The sequence below is a fragment of the Temnothorax nylanderi genome, unplaced genomic scaffold (assembly GCF_030848795.1).
Source record: "Temnothorax nylanderi isolate EJ_2023f unplaced genomic scaffold, tnyl_v1.0 TNYL_tig0100_pilon, whole genome shotgun sequence".
NCBI lineage: Eukaryota > Metazoa > Arthropoda > Insecta > Hymenoptera > Formicidae > Temnothorax > Temnothorax nylanderi.
Window position 1 is genome coordinate 354,571 of NW_027249162.1, and position 18,878 is coordinate 373,448.

The 18,878-nt window shown below is 38.7% G+C and overlaps 3 protein-coding genes across 5 annotated transcripts in view; 2 read left to right on the forward strand and 1 right to left on the reverse strand.

The window, feature by feature from the left end:
* The window catches only part of LOC139775561 (uncharacterized), a 111,621-nt gene extending 108,877 nt beyond the window's left edge, over nt 1–2,744 (forward strand). For both annotated transcript variants that reach the window (XR_011718860.1, XM_071711631.1), the window contains one exon: nt 993–2,744. Coding sequence is in view for 1 of the 2 variants with exons in the window: in XM_071711631.1 (XP_071567732.1) it covers nt 993–1,122 (130 nt within the window). In the remaining variant the exon portion in view is untranslated. The remainder of the gene's footprint in view (nt 1–992) is intronic.
* LOC139775560 (uncharacterized) lies at nt 1,231–6,246 on the reverse strand. 2 transcript variants are annotated; one of them, XR_011718859.1, is made up of 2 exons: nt 6,113–6,246; nt 1,231–3,406 (listed from the first exon to the last, which is right to left on the reverse strand). XR_011718859.1 is itself a non-coding variant. In XM_071711630.1 (2 exons), exons 1-2 carry the CDS (start codon nt 6,120–6,122, stop codon nt 3,173–3,175), a joined length of 1,038 nt encoding a protein of 345 aa, XP_071567731.1. In that variant the 3' UTR covers nt 1,231–3,172. The 2 variants fall into 2 exon arrangements, 1 of the variants encoding a protein (XP_071567731.1); XM_071711630.1 differs by having other exon boundaries at nt 5,319–6,122.
* An 8,933-nt stretch (nt 6,247–15,179) lies between these two features.
* Nucleotides 15,180–17,560, forward strand: LOC139775537 (uncharacterized). The gene is made up of 4 exons (XM_071711611.1): nt 15,180–15,428; nt 15,743–15,932; nt 16,358–16,493; nt 16,568–17,560. Exons 2-4 carry the CDS (start codon nt 15,770–15,772, stop codon nt 17,349–17,351), a joined length of 1,083 nt encoding a protein of 360 aa, XP_071567712.1. The 5' UTR covers nt 15,180–15,428; nt 15,743–15,769; the 3' UTR covers nt 17,352–17,560.
* The last annotated feature ends 1,318 nt before the right edge of the window (nt 17,561–18,878 follow it).

Sequence of the window (18,878 nt, forward strand, 5' to 3'; positions counted from 1 at the left end):
GAGCGGCACTTATGTACCACATAGAGCCCCACTCACAGATCGCTCGGATAGTAGCATTTATGAAGTTAATAGCTAAGATGGGACTAATACCCCATGTTCTTCCGGCAAGCCATCTCAAGATATTCACGAATGTAAAAGTTTTTGTTCGCAGAGAAGTTATGTGCTCCTTCCATCTAAGACCACCATCCAGAACTAAGCCCAAATATTTAATGCAAAGGCTCAGAGGTATGATGCCACCAGGCAAATCCAGACCCTCCGGGAGGGTCAAAGATCTTTTTCGGTGAAAAACAATGAACTGAGTCTTCGGAAGAGAGACAGACAGATCTAAGTCGTTCAGCCATTCCTCCACCCTGATAAAAGTCAATCTCAAACAAGAGATAATATTATCCAATCGTTCGTCCGAGCACAAGATCGCGATATCATCAGCGTACTGTACTATAATCGCGTTATGGGGAACATGAAGTAGGATAGCCCTAACATATAAATTGAATAATACCGGGCTCAGAACTGATCCCTGAGGCAAGCCCCTTTTCAAAAACTTGCTACCATACGAGCAGCCTGATTCATAGAAACAAGCTGTCCTAGGGGAAAGAAAGCTTTTAAAGAATCTTTTATATCCGGAAGGGATGTTGAGTTTGTTTATCATACTAAACAAAATGCAAGGGTTGAAATTGTCATAAGCCGCTTTAATGTCCAAGAAGAGAGCCCCCGTCATATTACGTTGAGCAAAAGCCTTATAGATCACCAGATTGATAAGAGCCAAACAGTCGTCACATGATTTTCCCCTCCTAAATCCGAATTGGCAGTTAGGTTGTGACCGAACGGTCTGTAGGATGTCACCAATCATACGCGGTTCTCGCGCTGGACATAGACTTTTGTTCGCTTTATCACGGCCGCCACTCGATTTACTTTAACAAACCGAGAAAGAAATATTGTTGCCGAAACTGACCTTAATTTCGCCCCCGCTAATTCCCCTCTTCTTTCTGTTTCAGGATCTCCCTCGCTGCCGGATCGTGGATCGTCGCTGGACCTCGCGTTCATGGACCTCTTCTGGGACTGCAGCTGTGCACCGCCGACTTCGCCCCGGGACCTTCGCTGGACCGCCTCTGGATCTCCCCGTAGCAGTATGTGAGTATGGATCGCCGACAGGTAGTGAATTTTAGGAACTCGGTAAGTCGTTTAAGCGTTTTCGGACTTTGGAACGGGTATCTTTAAATAATCGTGAATCTATTTCAATTTAAAGGTATAAATTTAATTTCCTCTATTTTTCAGATACAGCGATCAAGATGTTTCCCCGATTTGAGTACAAGGTTTAACAATTGTGATACGGTCACTATACGTTGAGTGAATACGCCTCGCGCTCATTAAAAGGAATACGCGTTGTTATAGACGTAACTACGGACTGACGCGCCGTACGCGGGTATGTCCACTGGTTCGGTTAAGAGAATCTTCGACTCGTCAGAAGGACCGTCGACCGCACTCGTCGAGATCTCCCAGCGGACTCCTCGATGCTCGGATCTCGCGATGCCTCTCCGGACTGCCGGTTTTGCCCCCACTCCTCGTCAGGCACGCCCAGTTCGCGCTCCGGGCCTATGGCAGTGGTCCGTTGATCGTTAATCATCTTTGACAATCACTTTGTTCTCTCGCTTCCGCGTTCCACACCGAATTTGGGAATAACACATTCCTTATTCGAGTTTTTCGGTGTTTGCGCCGTTTGTACCTCGCATTCCATCACGTACGTTCATACACCATCTGGATACCAGATGTGCCTTCGCGAACGTTCGATTCGACTCTACGCTTGTCGCTCGATTCTCCTTTTAATCAATTTACTCATTTTAATAATTAGTCTGGCTTTTGCCGAATTCTTGGAATTCTCAATTCTTTAGGAAGATCAAGCACCACGTTTACAATGGTGACTCTAGTCGCACGTTCGCTCACAATAAATTTTCCGACTTCGGCTGCAAAGTGGGTCGCTCGCGCTGTCGTTCGCTCACCCCTGGTTCGCCCTTTTTGTTGTTTTTGGGTCGATCGTTTTTACAACTCCCTATACCACGTTCGGCTGACCGACGTGTTTGCCTCGCACCTGTTTGGTCCGCCTATCGCCCGCCGTTTGGAATCGCGCGCTCCAAATTTTTCCCTACCGCGTTGGTTCGTCCATTTTTGGACTCGCGATGATTTTACCTTTTCGACAGCCCGTCCGTCCTCGCGTGTGTTCTGCCTTTACACCCGAGACTTCCCGTTTCGCGTTTGCCTCGCGGTTCGCGTTTTCGATCTCCACGCGCCTTGGTTCGGGATTTCCGTATCCCAGCTTCGCGGTTCGCGTCTTTTCCTCTGTTCCGATTTTTTAGACCCCCACGATTGGAATTTCGTTATGTTAATTGCCCCCGGTTCATTGACTTGCCCGTTCGACAACCAACGTGGTCGCGGTTACGCCATTGTCGTTTATTCTTACGGATCGGGTTGTGAAATGACTAGTGATCTTATTTAGGGTAAATGTCGTGCATTTTATTTCGTAGACATTTCCGTTGGGCTCAAGGTAGACATATCTATCTATTTTTAATTATCTACGTCGCTCGTCATCGGTCTTGCCGGACAAGTTTGTACTCGTTTATCATTTTGTTACTCTACTTGACGAAAGCCGCCTACGTATCTCGCACTCGGATCATAACTACGCATTTCCGTTCGCCATTTCTTAATTCTGTAAATTGCTCAACGATTGTGTAAATAAACATTTACTTAACCTATGTCTTGACTCTGTCAGTCTTATCTTTATTTGTAACCAAGTTCTTATCCCATCGGGTAAGTATCGCTTTAACTAATCTTTGTACATGTATATCTATACCTATGGTTGACTTTATCGGTCTCTTATTACTCCCTGTAAATATTACTTATCAAATGACTTCTTTAGCGCCATTCTCGCTACAAGTGTCGGTTTTGCCCCGCAGTGGTCTAAACTTCATATTTTGCTCTCCGTGTAATTCGCACGTCGCCCAACATGATATCTATGTGTCGGTTTTTCCCCCGACGGTTTCGCCCCGCAGAGGTAGGAAATTAACATTTTCTTATTTTATGGAATTCGCACATCGCCCAAAATACATTATAATTAATTCGCGGTTTCTGCTCTTTATTTCCCGCACAATACTTTTGCTTCATTTATTCTCGCACCATACACTTATATGTCTTTATTTACAGTCTTCGTAATATTTTCTTTCTTCCACGTCCTGTCCAATGGTGCCAGATCCATCGGTCCTCTCGATCTGTTTGTGCTGGCTCCATCCTCCATCCTTAGTCGTTTCGCCGGTGTCTTCGTTACCTTTACCACGGGCGTGGTTAGCACTCTTTGCTCGGTGATCGTTGGCTTTCGACTGCTCGTTGCTGCTCCCGGCTGCTCCGGCTCGGCTGTTGGCTGCAAGGTAAAAGCATCTCCAATTCTATATATTTCTCGAATCGGCCCTTGATCAATTTTTCAAATATTTTAAGGACATTAGAGGCCAAGGAGATAGGTCTAAAATCCACTTTATTAGGTTTAGGTATAAGCACCACATCATAAAACTGCCATTGAGAAGGATAAGATCCATCCCGTATAATTAAATTAAAAATTTCCCAGAGAATTGATTTAGCAGAGACAGGTAGTAGCTTCATAAGGTGATAACCGATAAGGTCCGGACCGGGGGAGCTAGAGCTTTTAGAAGAGGCAATAACAGCATCAAGTTCAAGTAAAGAAAATTCATCATCAAAAAGAGAACAGAGCGGAGTATCCGATATGTTTTCAAATTGATTATTCACCCAAGGAGGTGAAATGGTATCAATGTATCTGTGAATATTTTGCAATTTACTACTTGAAGGTAAAGTGTTTGGTTTGAAGAAAATGGAATTTTTAAAAGAATTGATTGTTTTCCAGAAAGTCTTAATGTTAAAATTTTCGTTCGACGAATTATCTTTCTAGCCTCATCAGAACTTTTCCTGTATATTTCCATGTTTTCTCTGGTAAAATGTGCTCGGCAGTTCTGGAAAGATCTTTTTCTACGGGCAATGGCCTCTTCACATTCCGAGTCCCACCATGGTTTACAATTCTTTACCTTGAATTTGGACTTGTAGGATTTATAAGTTTTAGATTTCTGGTCGAAATATTGGATGTGTCCAGAAGCATCAGAGATTGATGCGCCAGCTTTAAGGGCACAATCCAGGACCGATGAAGACCATCGGTCGTAAGCATGTGCACCAGATATGTCAGACAAAGTTAGGTCTTTCATAGATTCGTCAATCAGTTCGCTGAAGTAATCCTTGTTTATTTTAGTCAAGCTCATTCTAGGTCTTTTATTGGGATTTGTAGAGTTGTGATCAGAGGAAAACTGAATATATATTTGGAAATGATCACTACCAAAGGGTTCCTCGGAAATAGACCAGGAGCAATCATGGCATAAAGAACTAGAAACGAAGGAAATATCAGGGCAACTCCGAGAATGCGAATTCTCAGAAACTCTAGTGGGGTCTCCGTTGTTAAGAAGAACTAAATCGAATCCTGAAATCGCTTCCAAAAGAGAAATTCCATCCCTATTGTTCTTAGAAGAGCCCCATGTCTCATGCTGTGAATTAAAGTCTCCACAAAATATAACTGATCCCGAAGAGGCGTCCATGAAACATTGTATGAATTCCTTCCAACCGGCTTGATTGATATGCACGTCCGGAGGTTTATAGACCGAAACGACTAAGATTCGTTGATCGGATAACTTGCTTTTCAGAATCGAAATGCATGTAAATTCAATGCCCGGATTATTATGAAAATCAATATTTATAAGAATAGGATCCAGTTTAGCTCTACATAAAATGGCTGTACCGCCACCAATAAAAGCATCAGGTCTATCGTTTCTGAAAGAGTGAAAGTCTTTGAAGGAAAAATAGGATTTTCCATGAAGCCAAGTTTCCTGAAGACATACTATATCGAATTCGATAATCATATTAGAAAATTCGTGGAATTTACCCGTAATGCCCCTACTGTTCCACTGCAGTATCCTCATACTGAAAGCTTAACCGAGTTTGCTAAACAAAACGCGCAAATACTGTGATACAGTATGAGCCCTTACATGTTCGGAGTTTTCGCTTTTATATAACATTCTAATATCATTTAAAATAATTTCAGGAGCCGGGTATAAGCCAGACAACGAGGGTAATACGTAATCGGAGATCAGGTCCGAAGAAGCAGAATCAATCTGGTAATCCATATTTTCTCCAGGCGTAAGCCCCTCGCCGGATGGGCGGATAGTAGACTCCAGATCAGGAGGAGGAGGGGATAATTCGGATCTGTTGCTAACACTCACCGATCGGTTCGACCTCTTACTCCTACGATAAGACCTAATACCCTCGACAATGCTATTAGGAACCACTTTAATCCAGGCGTAATAAGCCTGGGATTTAAGTTCGTTAATGGCCTGCTGGCAAGATTCCAATCCTCTGGATCTAACCAATCTCTTAGCCTGAGAAAAAGAAGAGTTCGTGTAAGCCATAACAGTGTTGATAATCAAGTGTGATGTATAAGAGAGACAGGACGGATCAGATGAAGCATGATTGCCCCTGCAATTGATACAACAGGGGGTTGTAGTACATGGTTCGGTCGCAGGATGCGACACACCACAGCCAGCACACAGAGATTCCCCTCTGCAAGCAGCCACAGAGTGTCCCCATCTGTGACAATTAGCACAATTACGAACTTTGTTAACAAATGGAAAAACTCTACATTTGACTCTCCATATATAAACGAATTCCGGGAGGAGATTGGATGCAAAAGTGGCTTTAATTGATAGTGAGTCTTTAATTTCGTCGCTTGTCTTGTCTTTATATTTCATCCTCTCTAGAGAGAGAATTTTGACCGAGCCTTTGGGCCATGAAATCCCGTCCAGAATCTCCTCGCAGGAGAGACTAGCATCCACGTTCCTAATGACACCAGTCCTAAATATCCTATAATTAGGTATATAAACACTTAAATCCGGAGGCAAAAGATTCTTATTTTCTACAAACGCATTCGCCTCTAAATATTCCTCAAATTCAACCTTTATTAGATTTTTCCCAAGTCTTTGCATAGTATTGATGTTGTATTTACTGCATAATAATTTACCGATTTTCATTGGGTGAGCGTTACCAATGTTATCGACATTATCACCAGAGTTGGAAACGCTCTCAATATGTACCAAGAAAGGAGAGAGAGATCCATCTGTATATCTATTCTCCGATTGAGATCGAATAAAACGGAGCCTAGGGGAGTTGGGCTCGTTATCTGGAACCTTCTCGTTCGCAGCTTGTAATTCCACATTGTCATTCTTCCTTAATCTCTTGGGTGAATTTCCGTTTTTATCACCTTTAGGAGAGGACGAAGAGCGATTTTGTTCCCTCCTTTAGTCATCATGAAACAGATGAAAGACACCTAAATTCAAATGTAAGCAATACTGAATATTATACGAGGATTATATTATACACTATAATTCCAACTGAACACATTCAGGAGTATTATGCTTCCGAGTGTTCTCGAGCAATGAATGTACACAATATCACCGCCGTCCATACATAGAGGCACTCAGAGACCAAATTGTAAACAAGCCGAACCGACTTTCAAGGCGAACTTGAGAGCGTGAACAGATTAGACGAACTCATACCGACAACTAATATTATGATATTAAACCCCCCCAGATGTAGGGGGAATAAATTTTGTCCTTAAATTCCAATACAACACGAAAGACAACGCATGTAATAATTAAATAAGACTATCTGCGTATAAATATAATATTATAGGATTATGAGTGTTCCCGTGAGCGTGCCCGAATATGCGTACACAACCCGCGATCCCAAGGGCACAATCCGACCAACCAAACTCCTTCCAACAAATAGTCTTATAGTATAAAGGCCCTCAGTTTAAGGGAAAAATAATAAATTTTTAAACCTTAAGTTCTAACGCAACACACGAAATATCATGTGCTAAATAGGTAACCCATTCAAAGTTGATAGCATATAATAAATAGGTACCCATTTAGTGCTGAAATTTCCTTAGACAAATAAATTCTGGAATGTTATCCGAAGGACGGTGAAAAATAAACATGCAAAACAAGATAGAGGAGAGCTACCCGTAGGAGAAAGCAAAAACCGTTATGTATGTAAACAAGACGAACGGTCTCTCAAAGTAACATACTCGTTAATTTTACATTATTCAGCCTTCGGGTAAAATGTTCTCCATAAATAATGTTATAAAGGAAATAAATTAATCATAAATGTCTCTATATAATAATAACACGTGCGAACTATATTATAAGATCGTGAAATTTCATTAAATAACGTATACAATAATGAAAGTTCACTAAAACCAGAAAATACTTAGGTAACGAACGAAAATATAATATTACAAAATATCAAGTAATCTGGTAATTATACGCGGGTATAATTGAAAGTTTGGTAACGGCACAAACTAAATGAAAAAACACAAATATAGAGAAAGGTAAGGCATAAGCGTGAAAAGAGCAAAATCAGTAGGATGTGGTTATCTCACTCAATTAGCACACGGATATTCTCACAGAGTTCAGCTGTATGATCCTTGTAGTTTTCAGTTAATCTTCTCAATGGAATTTGTACGTGTGGCTTCTAATTATATTTTTTTTTTCCAGGTTCTCCCACGACTCAGTTTTTCCCTGTTGCGTATAAAGCCCTCCATCGCACACGTGACGACTTCCAGATTTGTTATGGAACACAGTAGACGTCGGCTGGCTATCGCATCACAGATATTCAGCAATAAATATTTGATAAATGTTGAGATCGTCACTTTCCCGACATTCGGAAAGATTCCGCCTGAAGAGAGTACATATGACTCACGTCTGTCTCAGACGGTGTCCCAAGACGGAATCCACTTCGATACTTCGATCCCTCGATCACTCCGTTTGCCCGCCGCTACACGATGCGCGCTCGCGTTGCGGATCCGCCTTACATCCTTTCCGCCTCTTGTACCATCTCCTTGCCTGTGCCATATCCTCCAGTCAACCATAACCTCTTTCTTCTGTCTCTTTTCTCCGACTGTTTTCATTTGTCCTGTTCCGCCTTTTTTCTCGCCTCCATTTCCTCCACCTCCTCTTTGCCTTCCTCACGTCCTCCGCCACTCCTCTCCGTCAACCTCTTCTCTATTCAATTCTTCCGGACACTTTTCACTTCCCTTACTATGATCCACCTGTTCCCCCGCCGGCGGCCACGGGGACCCTATATCGACATTGTATTATTATTGTTAATATAAAATTATGAAATAAATATAAATATACTTAAAATATATCCAAAAACACTAATCTAAAAATAAATGTAAGAACACTTTTTAAACAAAAAAAAGAGAAGTAAAAAAGAAAAGAAAAGAATGTCAAAACCGACACGATAAAACACACGCGCACGAACACGCAATGCTGTTTAAAGTTAATCACGTCGGATGAGACAGCGACACGCTGTTTATGTGTTACGAGAGAAGTACACAAATCTTCAAACCGACACGATAAAACACACGCTTAGTGCTCACGACCACGCAATGGTGTTTAGAGTTAATCGCGTCGGATGAGACAGCGGCACGCTGTCAACGTGTTGCGAAGCACACTAATCTCGTTAAGAGATAAGATTCTCTCTGTACGAAGTTGCACAGAACCGTGCACGAATAGCGAAATATTAAACAATATTCACAACTATAACCTTAAAGCTCGTCGCGGCCGTCACGCTTACTGACTGTTCTCGCAGTCAATGAACGATTCGCCTATTATCGCGCTTCTTATGTTTCGCGTCAAACGGCCGAGAAACTACGATTAAACGTTTATATAGACCGACTGAAAACTTTAAACGTGTTGAATTTGTTGATATCGATCCGTTATTTAAATTATTATTATATTAATATAAAGATTAACTAATGTATTAGTATTAAATGTTAATGAATTATTGTACATAATATTTAGTGCAAAATCTTTACTTTTATTTAATTGTAATCTAGCGCAAAAAGCATATAGAATGTTTATGGAAAATTGTAACTGTGCAGGTTTTGAAAATGCAGCACTTCCTTTAAGTGCAAAAAAAATGTAGTTTACACATTTCTCAAGTACACATGTATAAACTGTAAGATCGATAGGGCTCCTTGCACACAGTCAATTAATTGTTTATACTATCTTAATAACTGCAAAATCCTTACACCAAGAAGAAGTATTGAATTATTACTATTTTTTAAATTTTGATTTTATTTTTACAATATATAATGTATAACATGTGTAGTAAATTAAAAAAGTCATATTTAAATTACACTTGTGTCATTTTCTACATATTTCCAAAGATAATGATCTCTATAATGAATGAGTCGTTAACGAGTATATTCCACTAATCCTTTGCATACTACACGCCTCTGTATTAGATTCCCTTAATATGATGTATTAATACGAAGTGCCAGTATGCTAGGTCTCTTTTGAAACTTGCATTAAGAGCAATGGATACGTATTTCCAAACATAAATTTGATTATTTTATTTTAGTATTGTGGAATATAAAATCCATCAATTCATGGCTTACAATTAGCAGTAACGATGTGCGTACTAACGCAGATGCAATAAATTCATAGAATTACACATAATTGAATGAAATAATGTGTTCGAGAGCATTAAACGCTCTACTGTTATCGCATTACTGTTTTCGAATATTTTGCAACAAATTTCAACATGCAGCGGTGGAATTATGCATCCAACTCCGACTGCAGTCTATTTTCTTCACTGAAAGAAAGAAGAAGAGGAATGTTTCAAAGCATTTGTAGTGAAGTGGCCCGCAGTTTCCGACATAAGTAAAAAGTTAAGCACAAATGGCGTAGCATATAACTTCGTTCTTCGGTCCACTGGAGCGGTCAGTGGATCGTCGCGTAGGGAACGGATAGGCTCCGTTAAAAAAGGCTCCGCCTATACTGTAGCGAGAACGTTTCGTGTACGCTGAGATGCAATTGCTTCGAAGCCATTGATACGGCTGCCATGGCTGTAAGAATGTTTGCAAACAGTACTGTTGCGTCAACAGAAAACTGTTATTGTAATCTCTTTTTATCTCTGCTCTCTCTTCACATTGATTTTTAACGTGATGGCAAAATATCAATATATACTTGTGAAATAGGGATTCATATATCGCCTTGAAGATCGATGCGGATGAATGTAATATCTAATGTTTTACAGTTTACACATAAAATGTTTACTTTTTAGTTGTACCTTTGCACGTCCGTAATGTAATAAACGTGCCAAGTTGCAAATCGATACGTTGCGGAGTTTTTCCTGAAGAAAATCCTGAATAAAGGCTACTTTTTTACACGTTCGAAAGCAAAATGCTTCTTACAATTAGTATCATGCATTTAACAATTCTTAATTAAAGAAGATTTTCAAGATTACATGCTGCTGCTTCTATCGGATTGTTGAAATGTATATGTCATCTAATCGCGTAGAAAATTTTCCTTATATACGGATATGTTAGCAGAGGTAGAGGCAGAGGAAGAGGTAGAGGTAGAGGCAGAGGCGGAGCTGGAGAAGAAAAAAAAGCGTGGGAATTAATATTTATTATTATCTCAAATAACTTTTGTAATACATACTTTTTTTAATTCACTTTTAAATAAAATAACAATTAATATATAATTATATAATATATTTCATTTATGCGTAGCTGTTCCTCTGATTCCTAAAAATTCTTTCCTTCCTTAATTAATAAAAATGGTATTACGTTAACAAATTTTAATTTTTATGTTAATAAATATTTATTTTGTTTTATTTACAATTTTTATATTTATAAATTATATATATATACATACATACATATGTATATACATATATATATATGTATATAATTTATAAATATTTATAAATATAACGTAGCGCGTCGTCGATTTGCCAACTCGAGACTTGGCACTCGGCGAGACACCGTACGCGATACCCGAAATGCGTGGCATCGTGGTATAGCCGGCGCGTGCTAGCGGCAACGCCGGCGACGTCACAGCTCAAGAGAGAAGGAGACAGCAGATCGTATATCTGTCCTTCTCTCCTCGCTCGAAGCTTGCCGAGCGCCGGGCCGGCCGAGCGCGGCCGCCGCGGCCGCAGCATATCCCCTCTAATTGGCTAGTTCGGACACGAACCATTAGCACGGACGCAAACCATGTGCGGTTACCGAGCGAAACGACGTAGTTGAGGCGCACTTTCTCAGGCGGCGCGTCGGAAAATGCGTCCCCACGAAAAAGCCCGAATCAACCCGAATGGCCTCTCTCAGGTTTCTCTCTGGTTTAAGATACATCCTTGTTAATTATTCTTTTAATAATTTCCCACTCGGCATGTAATATTTCAGAAACATTTCTGCAAAATTCCATTTGAAATATTACACCTTTCATCAATATTTCAGAAATATTTCACGACCGTTTCTGCAACATTTCTGCAATGTTTCAATCGGCACAATTATTTCAAATGCAACTTTGCTGAAAGATTTCGGCAATATTTCTGAAATATTTCTGAAATATATCTACGAAATATTGCAGAAACACTTCAGAAATATTTCAAATACATTTTACACTGAGAAAAATGTTTTGTATTAGCTAACAAAATTTTGTTACTGACGCAAAAACTATTTGTTGATATGTGAAAAATGAAATATTTTGTTACCGGAACAAAAAAAATATATTAAGCCATGTGCGTATAGTCGCCGCGCATTTGTCCGAAGAAATCCGCTCTCTCAGCCGGTCACCCATCCAAGTAGTATACCGGCGCCTTGTTGCTTGACATCGATGATCGAACAGGGTAGTAGTGATCTTCTGACTCTGACGCTTCTTTCTTTCTTATACTTGCTTATTTTGGTGAGCATAAAGCTATCGCATAACAATATTAACAATACAGATATACGAATAAATCTTTTTTGCCAGTCAGCGTCGAATATTATTTTATATTAAATATTATTAAATATTTTATATTTTATATTAAAAATGCCATATGACAAAATTTGGAATATTAGAAAATTCTTAATAAAAGAGAAAAAATGCAATAAAATGCAATATTAAATAATAATAAATTTAATTTTTTATAAGTTCTAAAGTCTGTCAGCAATTTTTCGGAAATATTACAAATGCAATGTTGTATGTGAAACATTCAAAAATATAACGCGTTCAATGTAAACGTAATAATAGTTTTATCATGTATCAGAAATGTTTCTAAACCATTACATCTGCAATATTTCTTCTGCAATATTGTAGAAATTCACTGCCTGCAATTCAATTTTTCATTACCTACGCAATCTTTCAGAAATTTTTCAGAAATATTTTAAATGCAATGTTGCGTTTGATATGTTACAGAAATATTATTCGTGCAATGCAAACGTAATATTACTTTTATAATGTTTCAGAAATATTTCTGAAATATTGCATCTGCTACATTTTTTTGCAATATTACAGAAACTTACAAATATTGTAAACAACTTTCTGAAAGATTTCAGAAATATTGTTAATGCAATATTATAAAAAACATGATGCAGGTACATTTCTGAAATATTTCAGATGCATAGTTACAAATGAAATGTTAACGAAATATTTCTGCACCATTTCCGAATATTTCAATATTTCAGCAACATAACATGCCGAGTGGGTTCATACTTAGTTCTCGTTCTCATTTACAAGTATGAATGTCGATAAAAGAATTAAAGTACTAAAAAAAGACAATCGAATATAAAGGCCGCGTGTACGCATTGCAAATATTATTTTAATTCGTTCACCGTTACAAATGAGAATATCGCACAAGCTAAAAATTTGTTTTAAAAAACTCAGCAAAAACTGGTTGCAATTATAAATGTGCGATAACATATATCGCTAACACTGCGATTTTTTTTCTTGAATCACAATGCGATAAGCAATTGGATTTTTAATTTCGAAATTGCATGCTATGCGATATAAAATCGTGAATTCAGCTCAAAATCGCACTTGTAATGTGTGAAGTATTTATTCACTCAATTATATTTATATAGGATATGGTAATACAAAATGATTTAAATGTTATGAATGCACGTTTGATTCATCCGATTTTATTAAGTACTTATTTCTAATACTATACATGGTTTAATTAATCTGTTTGAAATTTGTTTTTCTTTATTAATTCGTAAAAATTTTGTAGAATGTGGTATTTATATATAATGACGTAGAACAAAGAAAATATGAACTTAAAATTATTTTGAACGTTCACAAGTTTTTATTTACGGCAAGATATGGAACAAATATACGTCATTTTTTCATATTTTGAATAAACATTTATATATGTTTATATAAATAGTTTAATATATTGACTTTCTCTAATTTAACTTATAATAATTTCGAGTGTTATATTAATTACTATAACTATTTAACATTATGTGTACAGTACAATATGCTATACAATTCTTTTTATGCCGTGGAAGCAGTTCGATTAACTAATACACAATAAAGAATCAATGTAATTTTCTATTTCATGAAGATATCTTTTTTTGAAAACGTATTCCAAATATTAGGGATTTAATTCTCAATGCTATTACACTGAAAGGCAAATGCTTCGTATTTGCTGCGTGGTAGCAATTAATAAGATTTTTAATTGTCTGATCACCATTGCAGCTGTTCTGGGCACGTAAAGCGAATTTTGTTGATAGAAAGATATCTTTCGGAACTCGATCGTAGAACTTTTCATGTCAGTTTCCGGAGATTTATTTGTCTCTCACATTTATCTAATTTATATAATATATTTCAGGATTATTTGTGGACACACCTTTTGTAAAAATGCATCAGAAAGATTAACAATATAGAATAAAAGATGTTAAAGGTATAAATAAAAAATATATGTTAAAAGGACATGCCTGGGAAGTATACTGTATAAGTATATACGTATATGTATATGTATATACTGTGCATTCAATAGTAGAATTAGAGAAAGGACGAGGGTAAAAGACAATATCTAATAGAAATATTCACAATTGCTCAATTAACGTAAAATTATAATAAAGTCAAAGATAACAAAAATATCAATCAATATTCGATAGCGATTAATCGTCGACGTATCGATATCAAAAATCTGTCAATTCGACTAATCATTTCTGGCTGAGTAATATTTGATTTTTATCTTCTTATGGCTCCTACGCACACACACTGGACACGAAAACGCTTGCCGCGCGGCAGCCAATAAACTTCTGGTTCTTACGGGAAAACGGCACGTTGATTGGCTACGCGTCACTTCTCGTCACGTGTCCGTGCATGCCATGTTCTACAAGAGCTAGGGGCATCCAGGAGCGCAACCGCTCACTGAGCGGCTAAGTAGCAATCGAATGTGATTGGTTCTTACCTTTAGCTCCAACCAATCACATTGGGCGCGTTCAGCAGACCAAGCCGCTCAGTAGCAGTCGAACGTGATTGGCTCTTACTTTTAGAACCAACCAATCAACGCAGAGTGTTGATAAGACGAACTCAACAGTTGTGTCTGCTGAACGCAGCCATTAAATTGCTCCTTAAGCCCGTGTCACACTACGTATCGCGGACGCGGATCGGATTGGGATTACGGATCGCGGATCGGATGTCAGCCAATCACATATGAGCTGCTCGTCTATGATTGGCTAGATTACGATCCGCGATCCGCAATCTCAATCCGATCCGCGTCCGCGATACGTAGTGTGAAGCGCGCTTTAGCCGCTCAGTGAGCGGTTGTGCTCCTGGGGCCCGATTCTCTAACGAGAAACGTATGCGCAAACTCTGCTCTAACAGAAAGGCTGCAAATTGATTGGCTATCGCACAGTTTTTAGCCAATAAGCTTGCAGCATACGTTTGTCGTTAGAGAATCGGGCCCCTGGATGCACCCATTATAACCTTAAGGTGTATTTTATTTTGCTCCATTACAATTATTTTGAAACGATGTAGAAATAAACCAAAAGGTAAATCAGATAATACATAATTAAAGGAAAAACGAAAACATAAGAGCTACAAAGAGCAGCTACAAGGGACAAGTTTTATGGCAAGAGCCAATCCCCTCTCGTTACACGTCAAGTGTTCCGGGAAAGCGGCGCTGATTGGCCATCGTCGCGTCTCGTTCCTCGTATATCAAACGCTATTTTAATTGTTTCGCATCACATATATTAAAACGCATCGATCGACTCTGGAAGGCACTCTAAAGATAAATAATTTCCGGAGGCTTGAGAATTCTTCTTCAACAGCCAGTCATTATTTCCGAAAATTTCGTCGCACGACGAATGGAATATTAGCGCGGCATTTTGTCGAACCGAAGAGGCTGCCGGAAGTGCGAGCTCGCGACGGAAGTGCACGGCGAGCGAACTCGATCGCGGCGTCGCTCCAGCAACCAGTCTCGTCAAACCTCGATCGGCGACCATTGACTGGTGGACTCTCCTTATTGTCGAGCGATTTTCGCTGATTTGCGAGGTATCATTACACTCTCAGCGGTTCGTCGCGCGATTTTCACGTCTCGTCCATACCAAGCGACGTTACGACCACGTGCACAATTGGGATTCATAATGACGCACGCACATCGAAACGCAGCGCACACGGCGAAACGTTCCGACGAATTTTCACGCGCGATATCGCGATAACGTCGTGGTCGTCGTATTGTCCGTCGTCACCGCCGCCGTCGCCGGTGACGGCGAGATCGGAGCATTCGGAGCTCGGGGCGGGAATACGAAAGCGATCGCGAAACGAGGATTGGAGTACCTATTGTAGCAAGATGTCCTTTTTTCCAGGTTAAACGAAAGCGATTTGACTGCGAGATGACAGTGCCACCGGACACCTATCAGATCTCGCTGAACATCATAGAGGCGATCAAGCAGCACCCGGTGCTCTACTGCACCGAGGTGAAGGGCCTGCCGGTGAAGCTGCAGGAGTTCAAACAGAAAGTCTGGAAGCGCATCGCGGACGAGCTCGGACTGGATCGTACGTCTCTATGACTATGTTTACACGGCAGCTTGTAATCCGTTTAATAACTACCGTATACTATCTGATCAAAAATTTTTTTCTTATAATGATTATTTAAATATGAGCCTATTTTGATATTCTAAACGTTTGTGAAATAGTCTTTGATATATATTGTATACTAAAAGTTGTAGTTTGAATATCGAAAAACATTTAAATCAATTTCTTTTCATGTATATATACTAGAAATTGGAGTTTAAGTATCAAAAGAAGCTCCTATTTAAATGATCACTTGATCAAAAAAAGAAAAAATTTGGATCGGATAGTATACAGTATAGTTATTAAACTGGATTATAAGCCGCTGTGTAAACGTAGTCTATGTTATTATTGTTTCTTTCTTTTTTTTACATGTTGTTATTAACATTGCTCGACACTGTCTGTTGCAGCCACGTGGGTCAGACTGAAATGGAAGAATCTTAGGGATACTTATTGTCGTATCTTGAAATGCAAGAATAAGACAGAAGAAGGGACGAGGAGGAAAAAGTGGATCTTTGAGGATCACCTGAGCTTCATAAAATACCCGTAAGAAATATTTATGACAATATTTTGGAACTTTATTTTAAATTTTCCTTTCTAAGCCGAGGATACTTTGACAGGTACGAGCCAGACTATCAGCCACAATGCATAGAATTGACCAAGGAATACATACAGGAGATAAACTCGGGTGAATTGAGTTCCGAGGGTCTGCTGGAACAATTGGAGGACCGGAACAACGAGGACTACAGCGAATACCTGGAGGTTCTCGAAGAGACATCGGCCGATCCAGTTCTACTGGTACCTGAGACGATAGAAACGTTGGATGACGTAAACAATGATGTGCAGTTTGTCACTGAAGAAATCGCGAGTGAACAAGACTCTACGCAACAGGCTCTCGACACTTACGTTCAGCAAATACAATCGAAATATCGAAAAATACGTCCGAAACGAGTGAAGACCAGTCATCCCTCCCCTTCGAAAACATCTAGCTCCAATGGGATAAAAGAGTCTTCCTTTAAAAATGCAAATGCACTTGATACTGATACAGCGACTAGTCCCATTCTCGTGACGAGTCCGTCAATACCAAGCACGTCGACCACGCCTGTGAAAGAACCGAGCGGCGCGAAGGACGACACTGCTTTCGATAAAGTTTACCTGGCACCTGAAAGTAAGAGTATAGAATTATTTTTCGACAGCATGGCACAGACGGTGAAGAAACTACCGCCTAAGGCGCAGGCGGACATTAAGATGCACATCTGCAAGCTCGTCACAGAGGCGGAGGTGCAGTATTCTGGCCAGACCATGCCGCAGACTACACAACAATTCATAGCGCCGCCTGGCATGATACCCAAGCTAGTATTGATACCTTGCAATATGATAGATAATCAAAATCCTAAAGTTTGATCCATTCATGTACATCGTACGTTGGATTACAATTATCAGATTTAGTACAAAACAATCACATTCATTTTACGTTTTACGTGTTGACGATGCGTTTTAAACCGTTAAAAATGTTCTAATAAGTAAGACTTTGTACATATGCATAAAATATCGAATGTCAGCTACACAAAGATTTCTTATATGGACAATAAAAGTCATGCTAATGCTTTAAATTATTTATTAAATTATTTAGTCCCTTTAGCAAAAACTAAAATTTGCATGAACAATGATCGTTACATAAAAAATGTATGATAGAAATACATAAAAATATATAGATCGACGAGTATTGGGAATATCTGATGTGATTCATGTTTCTGAATAACATTTAAAAAATTATATATGTATTGTACAGATGCGATTCACAAACGTGTGGATATCATCGGATTCGATTTTCAAACTGACCACAGCAGGCAGAGAGCACGACCACTTGATACGAGTAATACAGAAGTTAGTCGACAAGGTAATTCTTTCTCGAGCGTGTCGTGATACTCTCGGAGTTAACCAGTAGACAGAAACACAATATTGTGAATGTAAGGGGCGTATTCCACTGGGAATGTGCCTACACGCTTGTATGTACTTTACTCGATTTACTTAATGTCTTTGACAGATTGTAAATACACTGGGAGATTGAAAAAAATGTATGTATTATATATTTTTATAATAAAATGTGAATTTATCAAAAGTGATCTAGCAAAAAGACTGAGTGAATATTTCATCAAAATCAGTTTTCAAATTTAGTTTAGATAAATATAGTTTAATATCAGTTTTTCTCTTATAAGTTTTGTATTAATTTGTTGTAGAGCAGTTATTAATTATTCCATTTAAAAAAAGCTGAAAAATAATTATACTATGTTAAAATTTGGGCAGTTTCCCAATGCTCGATTAGAACATTCGTTAATTATTCTTCCAGGATTTTTTTATCTATTCCTCTCCCTTGGACTCCCAAAATTAATTATAAATAAACTTCTAATAGATTGTAAGCGAGAATACAAATCCGACACGAAAAATTGTTAAAAACTCCATTACATAAATGCATTATTTAGATTCTAGAAAGATAACACTGTTAAACTGCTACTATGTTTATCGCTCGTCAGGTGTAAAACAAGAATAGAATAAGCAAATAGCGCTAATAGCGCGCTCCCCGAACGCAGCCTATAGCGTATTGACGACTTATTAATGTTTATCAATGTATCTTTGATAAACAGATACTATGCAACTAAAGAAATAGTGTTACATAACTGCGAAAAAATATATTTGATTTTTACTCAGATTAAGAACTACAAGACGATTGCAAGCATGATGTAGCGCGCATGCACGAAACACGTGACACTTTACGTATTTTAATTTTTAATTTAAATTATCTCTGAAACAAAATAACATTGCGTTCAGTACCAACGATGAAAATTATAAAAATAGTTAAGTTATGATTGCAAACAAACGGAAAACATTATTTGCGTATCTAAATCATTTCATAACAGCAAATTAGGGAGA

Bases quoted from the DNA above. Each gene is read 5' to 3' on its own strand.
- LOC139775537 (XM_071711611.1), top strand. From the start codon at position 15,770: ATGACAGTGCCACCGGACACCTATCAGATCTCGCTGAACATCATAGAG. The intron at 15,933-16,357 runs GTACGTCTCTAT...TGTCTGTTGCAG, and splicing joins GGACGAGCTCGGACTGGATC to CCACGTGGGTCAGACTGAAA. The intron at 16,494-16,567 runs GTAAGAAATATT...ATACTTTGACAG, and splicing joins CTGAGCTTCATAAAATACCC to GTACGAGCCAGACTATCAGC.
- LOC139775560 (XM_071711630.1), bottom strand. From the start codon at position 6,122: ATGAAAATCGGTAAATTATTATGCAGTAAATACAACATCAATACTATG. The intron at 3,407-5,318 runs GTGAGTGTTAGC...TTTACCTTGCAG, and splicing joins GTAAGAGGTCGAACCGATCG to CCAACAGCCGAGCCGGAGCA.